Source organism: Colobus angolensis, unplaced genomic scaffold, assembly GCF_000951035.1.
Source record: "Colobus angolensis palliatus isolate OR3802 unplaced genomic scaffold, Cang.pa_1.0 Scaffold43, whole genome shotgun sequence".
NCBI lineage: Eukaryota > Metazoa > Chordata > Mammalia > Primates > Cercopithecidae > Colobus > Colobus angolensis.
In genome coordinates this window covers 6242295-6256059 of record NW_012117710.1, presented here as the reverse complement: position 1 = coordinate 6256059, position 13765 = coordinate 6242295, and the positions used below count along the sequence as shown (strand labels likewise).

The window sequence follows — 13765 nt, the reverse complement described above, 5'->3', positions numbered from 1 at the left end:
CACGGCGGGCGGATCACAAGGTCAGAAGATCGAGATCATCCTGGCTAACACAGTGAAACCCCGTCTCTACTAAAAATACAAAAAATTAGCTGGGCGTGGCAGCGGGTGCCTGTAGTCCCAGCTACTCGGGAGGCTGAGGCAGGAGAATGGCATGAACCTGGGAGGCAAGGTTGCAGTGAGCCAAGATTGCGCCACTGCACTCCAGCCTGGGCAACAGGGCGAGACTCCGTCTCAAAAAAAAAAAAAGTCTTGAGTGGGGGAAACTGAGGCCACAGGTCTCCTTCACATGGGAGGATCAAGGCATAAGGAATTTGCTGGATTGCATAAATGATTCTTGTTTCTGCTTGTATGTCAGGAGGACCAAACTGCCAACAGGAGGACCAGTGTGTAGCTATGATACGGAGAGCTGGTTCTCCCATCTTCGGGTCAGATCAGCAAGGAACATTTTGATCCCCTGTTGTGGGCTCAGAGCTCTTCCAGTTGCAGGGAGGAAGTTATCTGGTTCAGCAGGGTTTCCAAAGCCCTGATGCAAAGCGATGCTCTTTGGGGAGGCTGCGCCTGGGAAGCCAGTTGGGCCGGCTCAGCGCCTGGCATGCATATGAAATGAGGAAACCCCTCAGCACCTTTCAGGGGGAGATCTGAGTAGCTGGTGTTTCCAGCATGAAGGGGATTCAAAACAAACTGCTCTCCACCAGGTCTCAGCACTTTTGAGTTTCAAAGGTCCCTGAGCAGGATATCTGGCCTCATTTCACGCTCTACCCAACACCAGTGGTTTTCAGTTCTTGCCAAGTTATACTTCACAACATCAAAAATAGACTCCAGGAATCTCTGTGACCTCCCGGTCTTGGTTTTAGAGGTTACGGCTTCCATTTCAGCCTTCGTATCAAGTACATCTGGCGCACGGTGTCAGATGGCTCCAAGATTAGGCTCTGCTCCGCGATTATAATAGAAATTGACATTGTTACTTGGAAAAAGGACAAACTAAGTTACATTCTGCAGCTACCAAGACAGAGTAAAGCTACAAAAGTGGAAAGAGGTGGTGGTGGGCAGGGAATCTAATGATTGTGGATGGGGAAAGACCGTCAACACACCTGCCAGGGCCAGGTGGGCACAGAGAGGCCGATCTGGGAGGGCACAATGGCACTGGGCGCCTTGGAGTGAACAGTGGAAGGAACAGAGCCCTTGGAGCCATGGGCCAGCTTTGAGCCCAGCTCCATCCTCTACTGGCTGCATGATCCCAAAATAGCTTTAATTGTTGTGTATTCACCTGTAAAATGGGATTAGCTCATTCAGGGAGGATTCAATGAGATGATGTCTAAAGAACACCTACACGGAGTAGATGCTAAGCAGGTACTACACCTGGAAGGCGGCTGCAGTTCTTCTAGCTAAGCTGGCTCTCCTGGTTGAGAAGACAGGGGTGGGCTGGGGGCAAGAAGCCTGGGCAGAGCCTGCCAGGCACCCGCAGCCTGAGCCAGGCATTGAAATAGGAAGGATGGACGGCCAGACCACACCCTCCTCTAACCATCCTCAGCACCCCCAAACCCACCAGATGTAGGCTCCGGCAAACCAGAGCCATCATCCTTCTGCCAGAAGTTGCAAAGCCCTACCCCTTCCCACCTTCACCCCCAGAACATGAGGAAGACAAACACAGAAGCATCTTTCAGCGCACTTTAATCGAAATTCCATCATCAGAAGAGTTCTCGTAGCATACAATGTCAGGATGGGCATGTCGACTCGATCCTACAAATGGAATATCCACAGATTTGCACTTCAAACATGTATGAAAAATAAAATATATAATATTTAGCTTTATAAATTTCCCCACTTTGTCACTTTATCTTTAAAATAAATGACTACCCCTGTCCAATACAGTGAGTAGCCTGGAGTCACTCAGTCAGTCTCCAGGCAAATGATCTGTTTTCTTGAGGAGTTCTGTAGGGAAATAGTTGATGAAGACAGTCCACTGCTTACAAGAATCAACATGAATTTAAAACAAGCACACTCTTCACAGTGGGCGGAACATCAGAAAAGGGGAGGCTTCTTCTAATGGCTGTTCTTTTCTGTTGGGGAAAAAAAAAAAAAAATCCTCCAAACCACACCGGATGGTTGTAAAAAGCTGCAATGGAACCTTTGGCACCAGATGAGAAGAGAGGCCTTTTAATGCCATAGCTAGTGATGATTCAGTCAAAGCATCGGTCTAAGGAAGAGATGATGGGAGAAGGGGCCGGAGGTCACAGTCCTTCTCCTTTCTGAGCCCCGCCCCCCATGCCCCCTTTCCAGAGACACAGACAGCCCCTCTGCTTTGGGGAGGGCAGGGCTTTGTCTGGGCAGGCTGGGCGTTCTTCAGATGGGAAGATTCACAATGTATGGAACACAAAGGGAGAGGCCCTTTTGCAGATCGGGGGGTAGCCGCTTGCTGCAAGCTTAGTCACCAGCGGGGACGCACTCAATGCACAAGGGACACGGCCACTCCAGCAGGATGGCTGCACAGCCGTGAAAGGGGACAGACAGAAGGGGTGCACGGGACACCAAGGAACTAGAGGGCAACAGGGCTCAGGCTGCGATAGCTTTACATGGGCTCCGAAGAGGGGCTGCTGGAACTGCCTCCACTTGTAGCAGGAGGGTAGAGATCCGCCCACTCGTGGCTTGGGGCATCTTCCCAGGGGACCCCGGCACTACTTCAAACAGCAACAGAATCTTGGTAGGGAACAAATCAGCCAGTGACAGACACTGCCCTAGCCCTGGTCTTAGAGATTCCTGGGGAATGAGCTCAGAGACCCTGAGCCCAGACTGGCAAGAGTTTAAGTGGGGGAGTCAATGGCCCTGAACTTCCATGGCAACAGCCTGATCCTGGCCTCCTGGACAGAGAAGGCGGCTACAAGTCAAGGAGACGCTCCTCGCACGTCTCCACGGGCCACTTGGAGGCCCCCCCGAACACATCGACGTTATTGTCCACCCACGGGATGATGTTGCCCGGCATGTTTGTGGAGCAGTTGGCGATGTTGACAATTTCTTGTGCGCGAAGGACGCGGTCCCATATGTTGAACTGGCTGAGCTCCCCGACAAACGCCTGAGTGGCATCAAACCTACCCCCCACAGTGTCCTGGGGAATGGGAACAAGACAGCTGCGTCAGGGCTGGTTCACAAGTCCCCCTGCACACGGGGTACAGACAGGAGATTTGGGCATTTCTCTGATGCCCCCCCCTCAAGCTCTGACCAACACTACCTGTTTCTGCAGGTTCTGAAGCTCCCAGGCATGTCGGAACTGGGAGGTAGCATTGCTCAAATCTCCCCATTTTACACAGGGGAAACTGAGGCTGGTAAGGGGAGACATTGCTCAAAGTCCCAAAGCCAGGATCACAGCCAGGTCTCATGACTCCTAGTCCCTCCCAGAGGAGATGTAGTAGGGGAAATTGAGGGAGGAGTGGGCCAAGGAGGAACCAGACTCAAAGCCCCCCAGTGTACCTGGCATCTACTCCCCACTGCCCATCATCAAAAACCCATACACAGACTGAAATGCCAACGCTTATCTCTCCTAGACCAGACAGCCAGCTTAGCCATTCCCTCCCCTAGATGGTAAGTTTCTTGACGGTGCTTTGAGGTGCCACCTTTCTTCCCTGTCTCCCACATGGGCTGAGCACCCACCATGGATTACCTAAGTGCCCCTTGCTGGGTATCAGGGTTGAGACCCTGAGCAGGTACTCCTGGAAGACACCAGCCCCACAATCCTGAGTCAGTACCATGAGCACTCCAGGAGACTCCCTCACTCAGCCTCCTCCCAGACAGAAGCTGGAGCCTGTGTCACGAGATGACCCATGACCACAGGGATACTCACATTCCTCTGTGCCAGGTTCTATTTGGAATCTGTTTGAACCACACCCACCTGATCCCTGCCATGCAGGCCATGTCCCCATGCCCAAACTCTAACCACAGGACAGCAAGGGCCAGGCTGCTGGGGTTCTCACTCCCCTGATCTGGCTGTCAGGATACTGTGGCCAGGTCTGCGGGGCCAACAGCTGGGGCCAGGAGCGGGAACAGCTGCAGGCCTGGCCTCGTGCTGCTTGGTTAGCCCCTCCTTGCACCATTCCTGGAAGGGTACACGGCCACCCTACACCCACCCTGAACCCACCCTGCGCCTACCTGTGTCCACCCGCACCCAACTTGCACCCACCTTGCACCCACCTGCACCTGCTCTGCCCTGCCCTGTGCCCACCTGCACCCACCTGCTCTTGCCCAAGGATCAGCACTCCCCCAGGCTTGATGGGGTGCCAGGGAGCCAGGTTCTCCCCAGTGCCCAGCTTCTCTCCATCCTGGAATGCCTCCCACATGCCATCCCGTGTCGTCCAGGTGACACAGATGTGGTGCCACTTGCCATCACTGACAAACAGGGGCAGCTGCGCAACCTGCGGGCAGCAATGTGCAGGTAAGGACCTGCTGGGCCCATGTCCTCGGGGTTCCCCAGGGCAGGAAACAGGAAGGACACCCCGCAATCCCCCTGGGCCACACTGCTCCTCCTGTCACCTGGGGTCATACGTGGAGAACATGAAAGGGGGCAGCCTCGGTGGAAACCCTGACCCCAGAGCGGCCTTCACATTAATGGGATACCTTTGGTGTCTGGCGTGGCTGATGACCAAGCAGGTATGAGGGTCAACACCCCCACGCTGGCCCCGAGCTCTCCATGCCAGAGAACCTCGGGAAGTCAGGGCTCCACTGGGCCAGTCTCCTTGGAAAACAGACCAGAGATCCTCATTTCTCACGCCAAGTCCCAAACCTCCGTGGTGGCACGCAGGGATCTGTCTGTGTGCTGGGGGTGTGCCCTGTCCTCCCTGCACAGCGGCACGTGTGTGAGTATCTGTGTGGGCAGGGAGCTCACAGACAGCACGAGGAACTGGGGGGAGGACGCTGCCACCGGCCGGATCCCTGGCGGTCCTGCAAGCACTTTCCATGCAGGCTCGCCTATGAACCAGCCTGTGAACCACCGCACTGTTGCTGCTGGTCTCCTAGCAACCTGAAGCCTCCCTCCCAGGAAGTTGATGTTTACAAGCCGTCCAAACCCAGAAGACAACAAGGCTCTCAGCCCCACTGTGTCCTAGGGTGTTATTTAGAACAATTAACTCCTGGTTCAGGCAACGGGATCTATCTAGGAGGAGCCCAGCAGGCTGATGCCACAGCATTTCTTAAACTTCGACAAACTCCACCCAGGGCAGTTCAGTGAAGACAAGCAGAGTGAGGGACTGAACTGCCCCGCCTCCACCAGGGTGGTCCGGGTGGCAGGGAGTTTGCATAGTCACTCAAATGCCCAAATCAGGCCAAGTTCTGAGAATGCTCTTTTTGTTATATGAAGTCTGCCGTTAGAATGAAAGTTTGGAAGCAGGGCTGTGAGAGGTCCCCAGGAGGCCCAAAGTGGACTTTTTTTTTTTTTTTTTTAAGAGACAGGGTATCACTCTGTCACCCAGGCTGGAGTACAGTGGTGCGATCATAGCTCATTGCAGCCTCGACATCCTGGGCTCAAACTCATCCTTCTGCCTCAGCCTCCCAAGTAGCTGGAACTACAGGTGCACACCACCACACCTAGCTAACTTTTTAATTTTTTGTAGAGAAGGGGTCTTGCTACGTTGCTCAGGCTGCTCTCGAACTCCTGGGCTCAAGCGATCCTCCTGCCTCGGCCTCTCAACGCGCTGGGATTACAGGCATGAGCTCCCATGCCCGGCTCTTGGAGCAGATCTCTTGAGAAGACCGCTCCTGAATGCCAAAACCAAGCAGTCTATTAAGAAGGGGCATTTGCTCTGGAAAGGGCGATACTAAGGGTACATATACCAGGTCAGCAGTGGCCATGGGCTGGGGCTGGGATCAGAGCTAACTATGAAAGGGTATAAGGAGGTTTTGGGGGGCAATGGAACTGTTTTATATTTTTTCATCCTGGTGGTGGTTACACAACTGTGTGCCTTTGTTAAAACTTCCTGAATTGTACATTAAAATGGGTACATTTTGCTGTATGTAAATCATATCTCTAGAAACCTGATCCCCACCAAAATATGCTCGTGAGGAATGTCTTACACTGAGACACACACGCCCCCTTAATCAGTGTGGACCTGGGGAACAGCCCTCACTGACCGGCCTGAGGTCCTCTCTCAATCCAGGCCGCACGCAGAGACCTGCTCCTTCTGCCCTTCCACGGCCTAGGTGCCTGGACCTTCTGCCGCTTCGTGGTTGGACTCACAGCTCAGACCCCCACAAGCTACAGCTGCCCCTCCCTGCCCTGCTCCTCTGAGCCACCCAGCGTGTACAAAGCTATCCCCACCTCCAGGAGGACAGCCCCGCAGTCCCATGTCTGGGCCCCTTCGGTGTGGTGAGGACGGCCGGGGTGGGGACTGTGGCTACCTCTACCGCGCAATGGGTTCCGGGGAGGGTGGCAGTGCAGGCGGGCCTCACCTTGTCATTGATGAGCAGCTCGATGGGGTTGTTGCCCCACTCGATCAGCACAATCTCGTTGGCCTGCCCCGGCACCGCATAGGAGAAGGGGGTGCCAATGCCCGGCGAGGCGCTGGACCGCAGCCATAGGCAGATGGTGAAGGCGTACAGCTCGGGCAGCGTCTTCTTGATCTTGCCGTACAGGTAGTTTGTGCGGAGCGGGAGGGACACCTTGAACGCATCTGGTGACTTAAAGGCGCTGTTGCCTGGGGGTGGGGAGGAAGAGAGGCCAGCAGCGCGTTAGGCCACCCCCTCCCCCCACCCACCAGCACTGCCCAGAGCCACATCTTGCTAGATCCTCAAGAAGGTCCCTCACACAGCCTTGCTGGACCCTCCAGCAAGTGACCAAAGATCGCTCCATGCCAGCCACTGATAAAAGGCTGAAGTCCAGCAGGATTCAGGACACAAGAAGGAGTCCATGTCCTTAGGGAGCTTACATTCGGGAGGGGAAGGTGACATGAAACCAGCAGCAGGTATGCAGGGAAGGCCAGGCAGTGGCTCCGGCTAAGATGGGGAGTGGCTGGGGGAGGGAAGGCAGAGGATGCAGGGAAGGCCCGGAAAGGCCTGCAGAAGAGAATCCCAGACACAGGTGACAGCAAGTACGGGACCCCAGGGACGCCCAGGAGAGGGAGGAAAAGGAAGATTTGGTGGGCACTGCATGGGGCATGTTAGAGAATTTAGCTCCGTCTTTTAGGACAGGAAAAGAGGCCTCCTGAAATCTAGAAGAGAAAATGTTCTTGGATGGGTGTGGTGGCTCACACCTATATAATACCAGCATTTTGGGAGGCCGAGGCTGGAGGATTGCTTGCGGCCAAGACTTCGAGACCAGCCTGTGCAACATAGCAAGACCCCGTCTCTACAAAAAATTAAAAAATTAGTCAAGAGCAGTGGCTCATGCCTGTAATCCCAGTGCTTTGGGAGGCTGAGGTGGGAGGACTGCTTGAGCCCAGGAGTTCGAGAACAGCCTGGGCAACACGGCAAGACCTCATCTCTACAAAAAATATAAAAATTAGCTGGGCAGAGTGGCACACACCTGTGGTTCCACCTACTCGGGAGGCTGAGGTAGGGATCACTTGAGCCCAGGAGGTCCAGGCTGCAGTGAGCTATGATTGCATCACTGCACTCCCGCCTGGGTGACAGAGGCTCTGTCTCAAAAAAAAAAGAAAAGAAAAGAAAAGAAAAAGCTCTGGTTCCTTCTAGTTAATACTCTCTTTTCACAAGTCATATTAGATGACTAGAAAGCTTGAGGAAGGAGCAGAAGAAAGGTAGATTTAATTTTCTTATGTTAAGCCAGAAACTGCTTCCTTAGCCACATCTTATCACTTCAGATATTTCCTTGAAATCTTGGCAGGATCTAGGAACTCTGGACTTGGGCTTAGAAGAAGGAAGTCTTACAGGGATCCAGGAACCCAATAAACACTTGTCGAGTGAGTGAGTCTGTGTCACTCCTCACAGGAAAGAATTGCCACTCCCAGGTCTTGACTCCACAACTTAACTCAGAAGTGGCTTTTTGGTCTAAATCCCTGACGAAAAGCACTTTGCTCTTTTCCTCCTCTAGAGAAGATTGAGTTTATTGATCATTTCCTGTCGTCTGGAGCCAGTGGGAGGCAGGGGAACCGAACCACAGGGTGTCTCTCCTCATTTAGGGGAACACACCTGGCCAGAGCCTTGGCCCTTCCAGACCTTCCTGGAATTGGTGATAATCCACCGGCCACCCCTATGTCGTTGGCGCTTCTAAAATCCTTGAAAACAAACTCTAGAATGGGTTTACATAATTTCCAATGCAGCCATGGTTGAAGTTCAAAATTAAGTAAACCACAGCAGCAGCCCTTATCCAGGCATCACAGATTCCAAAGTTTGTAGGACACCGTTTGATTGTGCCAGCTGTCATGGCAAAGGCTGCCCTCTTATTTGAGAACCAGACCCTGCCGTTGAAGGAATCTAAACGCCCTTCACTCATTCAACAAGTGTTGGTTAAGCATCCACAAGGGCTCAGACAGTCTCTGAGGCCATCAGAGACAGGCGGGCTCTCTGAAGCCAGAACTGCCTGTGTCACTGTGGAGTTAAATCAGTCCCTTCTGCAGAACATGAGCAGAACCTTTCTCCACCACAATCCCCCAAACTCATTTTCCCTCAGAGTAAGTAATACACATGAAAGGCTCTCAGGGGCCGCAGTTCACATCTATCTAAGGAGGGTTTCTGCAAAGGAGCACAGCAGAACCCACTATCCCCTTTCTAACTTCTCTGGAACAGGCAGTGTGTACATTCTAGAACCTGGGCTTCACGTGTTGTGTGTACTCACATCTGCCAGTGGTGGTCTCCTGATTGCTCCTGACCTCCTAAGGATGGGCACCTCTCGATGCCACTGCGGAGCTGCCGGGCACCTGGCAAGGGCTGGGGAAGATCTGCTCACCCAAGAAGCCAAGGGGCCAGGCCAGAGTGAAAGCTGGGACTAGTCCCTCATTAGGCTGAAAAACAAAACTGAGAGAGAGAACCAGAATGTCCCTACTCTCCCATTTTTGCAGGTTGCATAGTTGAGGCTCGGAGGCTCAGCGAAGTGAGGTGACGTATCCAAGGTCACACAGCTAGTGAATGATAGGCCAGGGGCCAGAAGTCCCTCTTTCCAAGACACGTAGCCACTCGCACTTAATCTTCAAGTGTCAAATGACCATGTCCTTAATGAAGGCATCATTGTCTAATAAAGAGAAATGGCTGCTATACTTGTGGGAGGGCAGCCTTGCCAATCTGATACGACTGTGTGGGTAATACTGTCAGCTTGGTGACAACAGATAGGTTTAATTAGAGCTGGGAGAACCGAGGGGCAGAGGAGGGGGCCTGTACCCTGAGAGCCAGTGCCTTTTATTTAAACAAAACAGCTTGGCGGTTTGGAGGAAACTTGGTTAAAACCAATTAAGGAATTAAAAGGCCTGACCAATAAATCAAACACTGCAGGTGGCAGAAAGGTTCAGCAGGGGGTGGGCAGCCTGGGGCTGGAAGAGAGGCAGCTTTGGTTTTCTCAGCAGCAACGTTTCTTTCAACACTGAGCCAGGCGGTGCCTGGACAGCTGGCCCGGACTCTGGAGGCCCTTGCAGAGGAGCAGGTCTTGCAGCACAGAAAAGCAAGCAACCCTGGGCCCCGGGAGGCAGGGGCATCCATATGCCAGGGGTCAGGTGTTTGCTCGGGGCTCCAAAGAGCCTCGACCCAGCAGGGCTGAGGCCTACACACCGCTCCGCTCCAGGCTGCAGCCTCCATCACCCCTCTGGGGGCTCCACCAACTTCACTCCCAGGTCTGCAATCTGCTGGCGATGGGAACGCAGGCATCGCTTCAGCTCTCTGACTTGAGTCCCTCGTCTGAACTAATACCTACCTTGCAGGGTCGTGGCAGGGGTTACAGAATGCCAAGTGTGGAACTCACAGTTGAGCATCTGGTCCCCAAGGGGTGGAGGCTGATGGACCAAAGGCCAGAGTCTCCCCACCAAGGCCCCCTGCCTGTCATGAGGTTGAGGTCTAGCTACTCGGGATTCAGCTGGATGTGTCTAAGAAACTTGGCCTCGTTTCCAATCACAGTACATTTGGGGGACTGGGCGTTTACACATCTCTCTACAATTGTCACAAACAGGACAAATATAAACTCAGAATTGCCCAGAAGATAAACTGGTCTGCAGATGATCACTTTCCTTAAAGCACATCCCAGAGCTGAGTTGGTGGAGCTTACAGAAGGATTCTAGCTTTCCCATGGCAGGATGAAGAAAGACTGAGCTGCCTCTCTGGGGTGCATAAATGGCCAGCAGGGTTTTTCCCCTCGTAGAGGTGAGCTTCCCCTCTGTGCCAGACGAGCTCTGAGGGCTTTCTGGGAAACTAAAGGATCAAGAGTCAGGCTGACGGGGCCTGAGTCCAGACTGTTTCTTTCTGGCTGGTAACGGACAGGCTGGGGACGAAAGGGACAGTCACGAAGTGGCAGCTTCTGGGTGGCCAAAGCTGTGATGATTGCTTACCTTAGGAGTAAGCCCAGTGAAATGACATCGGCCTTGAGTCAGAGAAAGAAAAGGGGGAGGTGCAGGTTGATGTGACTGTCACTGTTTACCAGCTAGTGGCCCAGGCCCCACTTTGGGCCCCTCTCCCCAAAAGATACATGTCCCGCTGAGAACAGATTGTTTTTCTCATCTACGAAACGGGTATACCAGGAGTCTGAGCTCCCGCCTGGCACAACTGAGGCTCTGGCTCAGGATTCTGCTGTTTACCCACCTCCTTGTGGCAACTTGGCCACTGTGCAGAGGGGGATTTACAGCCATCAAAGTCTCTCACAGAGCCCTCCTCTCATTCCACAGCTCCCCTTTCGAGAGACAAACTACCTTTAGTGTGCCAGCTCCAAAGCCCTGGCCGTCCCGAGGATCCACTGTGGCTCAGGCGGGGTCCACGGAGCCACGCTCACCTGTGCCTAGATGCTCCCTCCTCCTGTCATGGGAGGAGGGTCACAGCAGAGGCTGCTTTCCCTTCAGGGATGGCTCCTGAGGCCACCCAGCAACAAAGGGGAGACAGAGAGGAGGATGTTTTGGAAACTCAAGAATCTAACAGGTAAGCCATACTCACGTTTTTCTGAGAAGGGCAAGGAAGAAAAGATGGGTTTTTCTGGAGGAAGAGACTAGGAAAGGGATGAAAGAGACCCGTGGCTTGTGGATGCTGGCTGTAAAATGGAACAGTAACACCAGCCCCTTCTCCATCTGCACCACCTCGGCCAAGGTCATTGGATGTTCTGCTATTGGGCATCCTCCTATCAGTGCATGGAACGGAGTCACGGGGAAGTGGCTTCATCAGGTTAGTGCCTCTGGGAAAATGCCAGTCCTATAAACACCCACTACAGGCAAACCTACAACTTCACACCCAAGCCACCCAGTGGTTTGGGGGTTGATGATGCAATCTGAATTATCCCCTGATCCCTCCCTCTCTGTCTCCTGTAGGAGAAACTTACTCACCACAGTGTGAGCAGAGAAGAGAAAGATGAAGAATTTGCTGCCAGGACTAGTTAAGAAGGGACTGAAATGCCCCTGTGGTTGCTTATCGAAGTTGGTCCTGGGCACATTCACTTTTCCCTGGATAATGCCAGTGGGGCTGGGGACTGGCAGCTCATTCCTGAGATGACCATGCTCAGTTACCTTTATTATTTGCTTACACACCCAGGAACCAGGCCCATGTGGTGTCACAATCCCTGCTGTCCATCAACTGGAATCACATGTCTGACCACAAGTGGTGAAAATCAGGCCACTCCCAGACAGAGAAACAGGCCAGGCACACACCTCGCTCCAGCTCGGTGACCCTCTGCAGCAGCGCGTTCAGGGTGCTCTCGGTCTTCTGCCGGTGAGCAGACGTCTCATTGTGCAGCAGGGACTTTTCATCCTCCAGCTCTGCCACCTTGCGCAGAAGCTGCCTCTCCAGCTCCCCCAGCCGCCGCTGGAGCACTTCGCGGAAGTCGCCGGGCAGCCCAGCATTGGACACGTTTGCTCTGAGCTGGTGCTTTCAGCCACCGGGGAGAAGGGAGGAGCACACAAAGAGTCAAAAAGAAATTGTGAAATGTGGCTGTGATGGCCCGACCACATAGGGAGAAGCTTCCAAAACTAAGAACTGAATTGTGCCACTGGCAGGCAGGGGAGCATCTCACTGATGCTGTTTTGGTATGGAAAAGATTTCAAAGTCAGACAAGAATTACTTTGCTGCAATATTTGAAACTTGTGAATCTCATTTTCCCTTCTCAAAAAGCTGTTTTTCTCCTCTTACTAAAAAGTCAACATTCTAACCAACACCTATAATTCTATGCTGGGTAGATACCAAAACGCAGCTCTAGGATTTTCTCCTTTTTTTAAGAGTAAATCGATGGTTACAGAAAGCCAAGGAGCTTTCACCTACAAATGAAAACAGCCCCCAAGTTCCGGTCTGGCACGAAGGTAAATAACTATGCATGCAGAGATGTTTCTGGAAAATGACAGATCTAAAACGTTGCTATTCTGAACTCCAGCAATCTTTGTTTTTAATGCTGTTTCTAAATCCTCACTTCCTATTTCTTTTTCTCCTCTACCATCATGTGGTTCTGGAGGCTGTGGCAGGCTGCCTGCCCATAAGTTCATGGCAAGCTATTTACCCTTCTCCACAAAGTGTTCCAAATTGTGAAATGCACACAATGGGATCTGCCTCATGCCATTCATTGTTGCAAGGATTAAAAAACTAAATAATGTGCCTGACTTATTTAGTGCTCCAGAAATGTTAGCTGTTAGCAATCACAATGAATCGGGGGATATACAGATGCTGGAAATACTGTATTCAGCTCTCATGCCAAAAGAAACCCTCGAGTCATTTTTGCAATAATTACCACCTGTAATTTAAACCTAGTTTTGCTGAGAAGTATTTTCACAAAGGCTATTAGCAGCAATGTCCACACTTCTTAAAAAGGGTGGAGCCTAAAGATTAAAAATAATTGAAGATTTTTCTCTCAAAGTTCCAAACTGCACGCATCTTCCCTCCGTGGCGGGAGAGAGAGAGAAGGGAATAAGGTTCCCTCCCCTGAAGGGACCAATCCGGAAGGGCATCTTAATGTGACCCAACTCGTAGGCAGGGGAGTCTTTGAAGTTAACCAGAGGTTACCTCCAATGCGCGCTCTGGGGTCTCCGGTGACCCCCTGCCCTCGCCTCCCTGCAACCCCCATCCCCAGACTTCCGCCCCCTCTAGTCCAGCCTGACCTGATTTATAGAAACACCAGATGCCCGGGGCAGCTGACCTCCCGCGGCAGCCTCCCGCGCGGGAGCTCCTCCCGGCTCGCAGAGATTTGGACATTTGCAAGAGGATAGAGGCTACCGCGTCCCCGGTATTTGGCGCCCGCGGCTTGGCCGTCTGTGTTCGCCAGCCCGGACCTCGGGTAGTGCTCCGCGGAGCCCGCCGGCAGTCCCGGAGCGCGGGGGTGGAATTTAAACGTTTCCTTCCAGCAAGAGCAGCGGTGTGGGAAGGGATACCACGCAGCGGAGTTCCCGAGCTGGATCTAGACCCCCGCCTTTCACCTTCAAGTCCAGCTCACCCCACGGACGATCACACCCTCCCCAGGGCCAGGACCTCTTTCCCCTTCCTCCTGTGTCTTCCGCCCCCGACTCGGGGGCGTCCCCTTTCCAGGTCCCCCGCACTCCCCGCGGGCCGCTACCTCGAGGCTCTCCAGGCGGTCCTTGAGGGTCTGCAGCGAGCGGCTGAGCTGCTCCACGACGTGGCCGGGGTCCCGCGGTAGGTCGCCCATAGTGTCCTTGCCTGTGGCCCCTGT

At 53.2% G+C, this 13765-nt stretch overlaps 1 protein-coding gene across 1 annotated transcript in view; it reads right to left on the bottom strand.

Moving 5' to 3' along the window:
- Positions 1 to 1654: 1654 nt before the first annotated feature.
- Positions 1655 to 13765, bottom strand: part of NPTX2 (neuronal pentraxin II) — a 15616-nt gene continuing 3505 nt past the window's right edge. Inside the window, exons 3-7 of the mRNA XM_011957014.1 lie at positions 13652 to 13761; positions 11766 to 11982; positions 6433 to 6677; positions 4224 to 4403; positions 1655 to 3103 (exon numbers count right to left, since the gene is read on the bottom strand). Of these exons, the coding sequence (XP_011812404.1) occupies positions 2876 to 3103; positions 4224 to 4403; positions 6433 to 6677; positions 11766 to 11982; positions 13652 to 13761 (980 nt within the window). The 3' untranslated portion in view covers positions 1655 to 2875. The remainder of the gene's footprint in view (positions 3104 to 4223; positions 4404 to 6432; positions 6678 to 11765; positions 11983 to 13651; positions 13762 to 13765) is intronic.